The sequence below is a fragment of the Diorhabda sublineata genome, chromosome 7 (assembly GCF_026230105.1).
Source record: "Diorhabda sublineata isolate icDioSubl1.1 chromosome 7, icDioSubl1.1, whole genome shotgun sequence".
NCBI lineage: Eukaryota > Metazoa > Arthropoda > Insecta > Coleoptera > Chrysomelidae > Diorhabda > Diorhabda sublineata.
The window spans coordinates 1469230-1477399 of NC_079480.1; the positions used below are offsets into that span (position 1 = coordinate 1469230).

The following is an 8170-nucleotide window of genomic DNA, read 5'->3' on the forward strand; positions in this document are numbered from 1 at the left end:
ATACTGGAAATTGATTCCATTGAATTTCAAACAGAAATTATCAGGATAAATTATGCAATGGTGGTGATTAATCAGGAAATAAACTATATAGTGGCTCGTTGCTGCATATAATAAACGCTTATAATTCTTTAGGGATCAATGAGCATATCTAAGTAAGTTTACCGCATCTAATACCATCTTTAGGAGTAAATGTGCACATTTCAGTAAGTTTATTGCATCTAATACCATCTTTAGGAGTAAATATGCACATTTCAGTAAGTTTATTGCATCTAATACCATCTTTAGGAGTAAATGTGCACATTTCAGTAAGTTTATTGCATCTAATACCATCTTTAGGAATAAATGTGCATATTTCATTAAGTTTACTGCATCTAATACCATCTTTAGGAATCAGTGTGCATATTTCAGTAAGTTTACTGTGTCTAATATCATCTTTAGGAATAAATTTGAATATTTCAGTAAGTTTACCGCATATAATACCATTGTTTTCGGCGTTATTAGCAGGTATGAAAAAACAGTTTCTTAAAAATGCGTTTAATTACTTATTTATTTGATACAAAAAAATATAAAGGTATCTTACAACAAATTATTGGTGTTTTTTTCTCCTTTGTATATTTCTAAAAATAATTTCAAAATGAATCGTTAAAACTGATATTCCCGAATCCTTGTGTGGGATAATTGTGCCTAACGGGAGTTTCAGTTGTTCTCAAGGCCCTATAACTCTTATAAAATAAATATATAACTATTAAAAAAGCAAAATACACTTCAATTCTGTATCCTAATAAGTACGCCACAAAAGCGCCGAAAAATAAATAACCTAAAAACGTATAGTTGGCCAAAAAACGAAGGCTCAATCGCGGCGGTAAATTACTACTCAACCTCGGTGATCCAGGTGTCGATTTATCATATCTAAAACAAAAAAATTGAGAAAATTTGAAAAAAAATAATACTTTTAGTAACCCACCTGTATATTGTAGTTGGTGGACAAAGAATTTCTCTTGATAGTTTCCCCATGAAAGAAGCCCTATGGTAAAGTTGATAAAACGTGGGACCGTACTAAAAAAATTAACATAAAATATTATACAGGGTGTTTTAAAAAAAAGAAACCAGAAGATTCGACAAACTTTGAACTAGATTATTCTAATGATCAATTAACGACATTTTTCTTATTTTAATTTAAATACCAGTACAGTCAAAAATTAGAAATATGATATTTTCAAAATTGATCAATAATTATTCCATCATTATGATTATTGTTATAAAATTTACCATTTCGTTGATTTTAGAAGCAATTTGATACAAAATTCTAACTAAAAACGCGTTTTCGTAGCTCTGGATGGGTTTAAGATCAGGATCACCTTCGTATCGAATATTTTTAATACGTGCCCTTATTCTTTCCGGTGTCAAGAACTTATAATCGTTCGATGAATTAATTGATGTACTACAAGAGTTCGGAGGTTCGTATTCCCTTTCTACTATCTAAAAAAATATGAAAGCATCAATAAACAGATTTATATGTACCAAAAAATAAACTTTCGAAGATCAAATTTGACTATAAGTTGTTATCGAACTAAATAAACTTTTCGCTCAAGTTAATAGTCTTATTCACAAGTTAAAAATGATGAAAAAAAGTAGAGATAAACTTGTTATTAAATCCAGAATTATGTCTAGAAAAATTGTTTTTCCTTTGGGTTGTAGGAATATCGATTAAATCAAATGAGGTTAGGTTATGAAAACGCGTGTCAGACAGTGTAATTGTGAATGTTGGTGTAGTGGTAGTGTACTCTAAAACTAACCTAACCAACATCCCAGCAGAGGGATTATATTTGCATGTGAAGTTAAAAGAAGAATAAATACCAATGACTTAGACAAAAACTACTAAACATATCTTTTAGTTGACATTGAACAAAACTGAGAAGTTATTTGTAAAAACCTCGCATATGTACTAGGAGGTTTGTCTGCAGTGGAGAAGGGAAAAAATACTGAAAAAATCAAATTAGAGACTTATTACTCCATTGCATGGTGGTTAGAATACATTTAGAGCAGGAGTACCAACAGAAACAGCCATTTGTATCTTTACCTCCTTGAAAATATCTAATGAGAAGTAAAATCACTCCCTGTAGTTGATAAGCGTTGAAAAAAACTGTAATCTGTTAATTTTTGATTAAATCACAGCAGAAATAACCAAACAAATACCCAAAATACACTTTGTAGGTTATGTTCATGATGGTAGTCCTCATGAACAAAGGAAATTTGAAGGTGCTTCGATGGAGAAGAGGAAGTATCCCAAAAGGAAGTCACATAGTTCAGGAATTATTTGGATGGTAGACTTTTGTGGTAATACTTGAGGATGGTTCAAAAACTATGATAACAGAAGCCGTGAAGACTTGTCCAATAGCAGCAATTGAAGTTTCACTACATTTAACTCCACTACAGGATGGCCAAAGGACACTTTTTAAAAGGATAATGAATGTATTTTGCTCAAATATGACCATCCAAGATAATACTCCAACTGTGTGACTTCTTTTTGGGTTAGTTTGGGGCTAGTAACATTTTATTTTCATATCATTGCACCATTTGAAAAGTATATGGAATCTTTCTTGATTGAGGTACTGTCGATGAGGACTACCATCATCAACATAACCTACAAAATGTATTTTGGGTATTTTTTGGTTATTTCTGCTGCGATTTCATCGAAAATCAACAGATTACAGTTTTTTCACCGCTTATCAACTCCAGGGAGTGTTTTTAATCTTATTAGATATTTCCATGGAGGTAAAGATACAAATGGCTGTTTCCGATGGTACTCCTGCTCTAAATGTATTCTAACCACCATGCAATGGACTAATAAGTCTCTAATTTGATTTTTTCATTTGGTTTTTCTTTATATGTAATCCATCTTTGATTAATACAGAATAAAAAAATGTTTCCGCATGTTTTTCAAAGGTACGGTGAAGTTTTCCTAGTAAGTTTCATAACTTTTTTCATCATTTCCACCTCGGGAACAAATAAACTCAGTTTCCATCAAGTTTAGTCAAATTACAATTGTATTTACTTCGTTGTTTATATTAAACATATCGATTAAATTCTGTAGAGCTACTTGGAGATGTAGAGGCACTTTCTGTCGTTCTTTTAAAGTAAATTCGTCGTTAGGATCTGATCCTGATAGAAAATATTTAATATTTCCCCAAAAACCTGAAAAATTTTCTCGTTCTTCCGCTTCTTTAGCACGTACTATATCTTCAGAAGACTTAATAGACTTTCTGATCTGAATAATCAAATCAAACACCTAAAAAAAATAATTTAGGATATTTGAGTGATATTTAGATGATTCTAGTCACTTCTGGAGCCGGAGGATTCAAAAATAACGGTTTATAACAGAAATTCGGGCCTTCTAATTCAAATATTTTCTGTTTAACAACAGTTGACCACTTCTTCTCGATTGTTAATCTTCCACTTCGATTTTGAAAATTTTCCGATACAGTTAAACTTTTTTGGAGGGTAGTGTTAGTTGACCAATTCGAAGTTGGAGATAGTGGAGGTAGATTATTGGTCCAATGGTGACTGTAATTGTGCGTTGTAGGGGAACCGTTGTTTTCCACGCACTGTTCAATTTCTCTAATATACTGAGGAAGATTCGGTTGATCAAATACCTAAAAATTATTTTATTTACACATAGATCAATAAAGAAAATTCGTTGAATCACCTTCGCTATTCTATACAGCATTAAAGACATTTTCGGACTGACTAAATCCACTCTTCCAAACCTCGGTAATAGTTGCTGAAAAATAACCGTATAAGTCAATAAATTTTCAGCTACAAACTGAATGTATTCGTAATCGACTTCGTTTTGAGGAGCAGCAGACAGATCATCGATATCTGGGTTCACATCTTTTTTATTCCTAAAAAATAAAGACAAATATTACATTGAAATATGACAAAAAAAATAATCAAACTTACACTTGTTTGATCAAATTATTCGGTGGATACCTCCAAGGTTGTAAATAAGTCAACCAAAGTTCCAAAACTAATCTAAACGAACCGTCCAATGGCCAACGATGTATCAAATTTCTCAAAAATATATAAAACTTCCCTTGTATCATTGGTATTGACATTTTTTTTAACTCTCCTAAGTGCGTATCGTCTGCTTTTGCGCTAGCGTGAAAAGAATGCAGCTGTTTTACTAAAACTCTCACTATACGCATATATTCACCTGTAGGGAGCTCATTGTGGTGCAAAAAAGTCTAAAAATAAATCCCTTAACTCACCAAAATTATTAGAATTTCATATACTTACAGTAGTATGGGGCGAATTTAAAGTATTCAAATTATTAAAATTATTCGTATTATCAGTAACTTGATTATTGTGTAACCACATATCAGTAAAAACCGTTAATACAGTTTCACTTCTCCAAATATCATTTCTTGGATGATGGAAATCCAAATTGCTTGGAATACCTTCATCTTTAGCTTCCCTCTTAGCGTTGATCAAACCAGAACTCGGAGGTTTATCACTAGAATATATAATATTTCTATTTGAACAAATTTTGGAGGGAAAAACAGACTTTTATTGGCGTTAGTCTTAGGATTGAAGAAGGTGGAACTGTAGTACAGTAAAGTTTGATAACCATCTAAACTTGATAATTAGACATCAACAAAACAATATATACAAAGTGTAAAACTAAAATCTCAAAAAGCAACATAGTTCATTCTCTTTTGGGACAGCAAAGTTTCTCATTGATTCAAACTGTTTCGCCTGGGTTTAACAATGAGAAGGTAGAGGAATGTAATTATATTGGTTTTTCATTAAACGTATACTAGGTGTATATTGGAGAGGAATAATTAAATGGTGTGCTATTAGGACATTAAGAACATAATAAAAAGGAATTTTCTGGGTCAGGTATCAGTTAGTCAGAAGTGGAAGGATTGTTTATTTCCAGAGTTACAGTAGATTTTTTTATTTTTAAATACAGAGAAACAAACACCCTAAACAAAAATTATATTTCTGATATAAAACTTACGATAAAAGCATTTTAGCTGCCTGTAGGGGATTCTTCCCATTATAATAAATAACAGGTTGAATTATAGTTGACGGATCAGTCGGTAGAAAATGTAAAATATAATCACAACATAGTACGTAGTATACTGTATTCCAAGATACAACAGAAGATCCCGCCCTTTGTTGCCACGGATTTATGAGATGATAAGCAAAATGAAACATGTAATAATCAAAAGAATCTAAAATAATTAACATTTTGTTTATGATTGAAATTATAATTAAATAATATAACTCACTCAACATCAATGATACAGTTTGTTTTGTTTGCAAATTACTGTGTAATAATTCTGAATAAAATGGATGTCCTTGGGAATTTTCCAGAAATTGTTTTATTTTTGACTAAAACGTACAAATAAACCACTGCTAAAATATTAAATAGAAGTACTTACTGGTAAATAGGCTAATGAAAATTCATATCTAATGTTTGGATCTTTTAGTAAAGTATAAATTAATTTAAATATAGGACCACAAGGCGATAAAAAATGTTGTAGCTGTCTGAAATCTTCTTGGTCATTTTCGGTTGTAGTTCTAAGACCCCACGAAACTGTTCCTTGTGGTCCAAATATGTTTTCTATTAAAATAGGAAAAAAACTATGCAATTCTACCAGATTTCCTCTATCTAATAATACCGTCAATTCAGCACATCTAGCACGGATGGGAAGTCTTAAGGCGTGTTGGACACCTACCTATATACAAACAAAAATTGTTATATATTTGTAATACAAATACAACTTTATAAAAATCTACTTCACATCATAGTTACCATAAAATGTTCTTGTTCTTTAATCATTTTTTTTTCTATAATAAGTTTTCGGTCATTAACACTTCTAATTTAATTTAAAGTTCTAAATCACGATATTTTGTTTTCAAATTGAACGTATAACTCAACCTAATTTATCTTCTTTCCGTAATTAAATTATTATTTCTGTATACTTCAATATGTAGCTGAAAATTGTAATGTCAAGGAAAGCTGTCATTACCATACCATTAAGCGGGAAGAGCTATTTAACCTTTGTTGTTATTTTTTAATGTATCTACTGTAGTTTAATCAATATACATATAAAAAAATCAAGTGAAAAATAGGAATGAATATAGAATCATGAGATAACAAAGCTTTGTATTGGAAAATATCAAGCTAAAATTGAACTGGGTTAAATATAGCTTAGCTAGCGACCATAAAAATAAGTAAAGAAGAAGAAAAATTTTCAATTTGAAAATACACAATATATATATTATTTACGAAAAATATGATTATCTTAAAAAACTTATTACACATTCGACAACTTAGTTCAGCATCAGCTTGTATTACTAAACCACATAGAAGTACTTATGTTAGAACATATCCTACAGTACTAGCAAATCCTGATGGATCCACTTTTACTATTCATTATGAAGAGCCCAGAAAACTGATAAAAGTGAGTAAATAATGTACAAAATTTAATAGTTTTCGTAATTTTAAAATTTTTACTTTCCCATGAAATCAATACAAAGCTTATTTACGTGCTACAAAATAGAAAGCATATACATTCTTTTGAATTATATAACTAATCCAATTATCCACGCTTGTTATTAAATAACTGTTAATTTGAATAAGAACAATGTATTATTCGACGCCTTTTTCACACATTTATATACTGATTTACGTATTTATACAATTGAGGTAATTTAGAAGGAATTTTTTAGCTACCAATAAATATATGGACTTTAAGTGAATCTGAAAGGAAGGCTAAATTAGAAGAGAGAAAACCAAAGAAAAAAGTGAAAATAGTAGATGATATCGAAGATTCATATGATTCTAAAAAATATCTCAAATATATCAAGAAATAATGAATCAGTAGAAAAAATTTTATGTATTAAAAATTGTATAACCTGTAATAAACTTTAATTACGATAATAATTATTCAGTTAATTGATTCAATTATTTTCCCTTTTGGCAAAAAACTAAAATATTTGGAAGGATTCCCTAACATATTGGAAGGAGATTAATAATAGCAGCAAGTGATTAGGGCACCAGTACGATTTCCATGGGGAAGGAATTTGGTTATGCCATTTTTTAAATCGGCCCAAAATAAGTCGACAATGAAATTAAATTTTTTCGATATCTCGCTTTATTTTCGAGATATCGATACCTGAAGTCGAAAAAATCTAATCTCACTTGGGTTTCGCCTTTGAAACCACCTAGCGCTTACTTTTTGCTACACAAGCTCAGCATATTGTTACTTTTAATTATCGATGATGTAATCTTCAAATTATTGCTAAATGGTTTTCTTATTTTAAAAACGGTCCTAAACAATAATTATTTCTAAAAAAAGTACACATTATTTTATCACTCAAAATCTATTATTTATTATCATCAATTCTGCTTAGAATAATGTTCTTGATTAAAGTGATCTAATAATTCTGTTAGTATCATATAAAAAAATCAATATTAGGGCTTTATCAAGAATCAGCGCTACTCTGAAAAGTTCCAAACAAAAAATAATATCACTTTAAAATAGGTGTCTACGCCACTGGTTCAAATGAAATATAACTTAACCTAATTTTGATATATAATGATTTATTTTTCATATACGATACACGCTATTTACTGAAATTGTTTATATTTTTTACAAAAATACATGATATTAATTAATAAATGAGTAATCAAAAAAAATCTGCAGGTACGCAGAATTGTAGTTTGACCTTATTGGCAAAACAAGACATACCATAAAATAAAATTGTAAAGTTGTCGTTAGGTTTATATTTATAATAAAAAATGCATATTTCCATACCAAAAAATATGTTTCTATCCCTGCACACCACTGTGATAATAATAGCTAAGGGGCGGTAAATATATAATTATAACTAGCTAATACAATCAGTGTATTCTTTTAATTCATTAGTTGATAAGTAAAAATTTCAAAATTATATTAAGATCGAGGTTTTTGTAAAAGTAAATGATTAATTATGAAATATGTATATAGTAATTCATCTTAAAGTACTTGAAATTTTAATATATATAATTTATGTGAGGAAAATTTTAAATAAACCGGTAAACTTTATTACAAACTGCGCACACTCTATGAGTTAAGTATGTTGCCTATTAAATTTTCGTTCCGTTTCTGTTTACATT

General features: G+C 29.8%; 2 protein-coding genes and 1 long non-coding RNA gene across 4 annotated transcripts; 2 read left to right on the forward strand and 1 right to left on the reverse strand.

Annotated features, from left to right (window-relative positions):
* Positions 1–14: 14 nt before the first annotated feature.
* On the forward strand, positions 15–586 carry LOC130446971 (uncharacterized). Its single transcript, XR_008910196.1, has 3 exons — positions 15–152; positions 337–407; positions 464–586. It is a non-coding gene; the product is annotated as an uncharacterized LOC130446971 (long non-coding RNA).
* Positions 517–8101, reverse strand: LOC130446966 (sphingomyelin phosphodiesterase 4). Of its 2 annotated transcripts, none has more exons than XM_056783531.1 (12): positions 5822–6017; positions 5448–5744; positions 5295–5397; positions 5021–5237; positions 4297–4513; positions 3961–4244; positions 3707–3902; positions 3342–3653; positions 3056–3289; positions 1270–1479; positions 965–1056; positions 517–909 (listed from the first exon to the last, which is right to left on the reverse strand). In XM_056783531.1, exons 1-12 carry the CDS (start codon positions 5846–5848, stop codon positions 630–632), a joined length of 2469 nt encoding a protein of 822 aa, XP_056639509.1. In that variant the 5' UTR covers positions 5849–6017; the 3' UTR covers positions 517–629. The 2 variants fall into 2 exon arrangements, with proteins under 2 accessions (XP_056639509.1, XP_056639510.1); XM_056783532.1 differs by lacking the exon at positions 5822–6017 and adding an exon at positions 7830–8101 and having other exon boundaries at positions 518–909.
* On the forward strand, positions 6092–6955 carry LOC130446970 (39S ribosomal protein L55, mitochondrial). The gene is made up of 2 exons (XM_056783538.1): positions 6092–6473; positions 6742–6955. The coding sequence occupies exons 1-2, from the start codon at positions 6306–6308 to the stop codon at positions 6883–6885; spliced, it is 312 nt and encodes a 103-aa protein (XP_056639516.1). The 5' UTR covers positions 6092–6305; the 3' UTR covers positions 6886–6955.
* Positions 8102–8170: the final 69 nt, after the last annotated feature.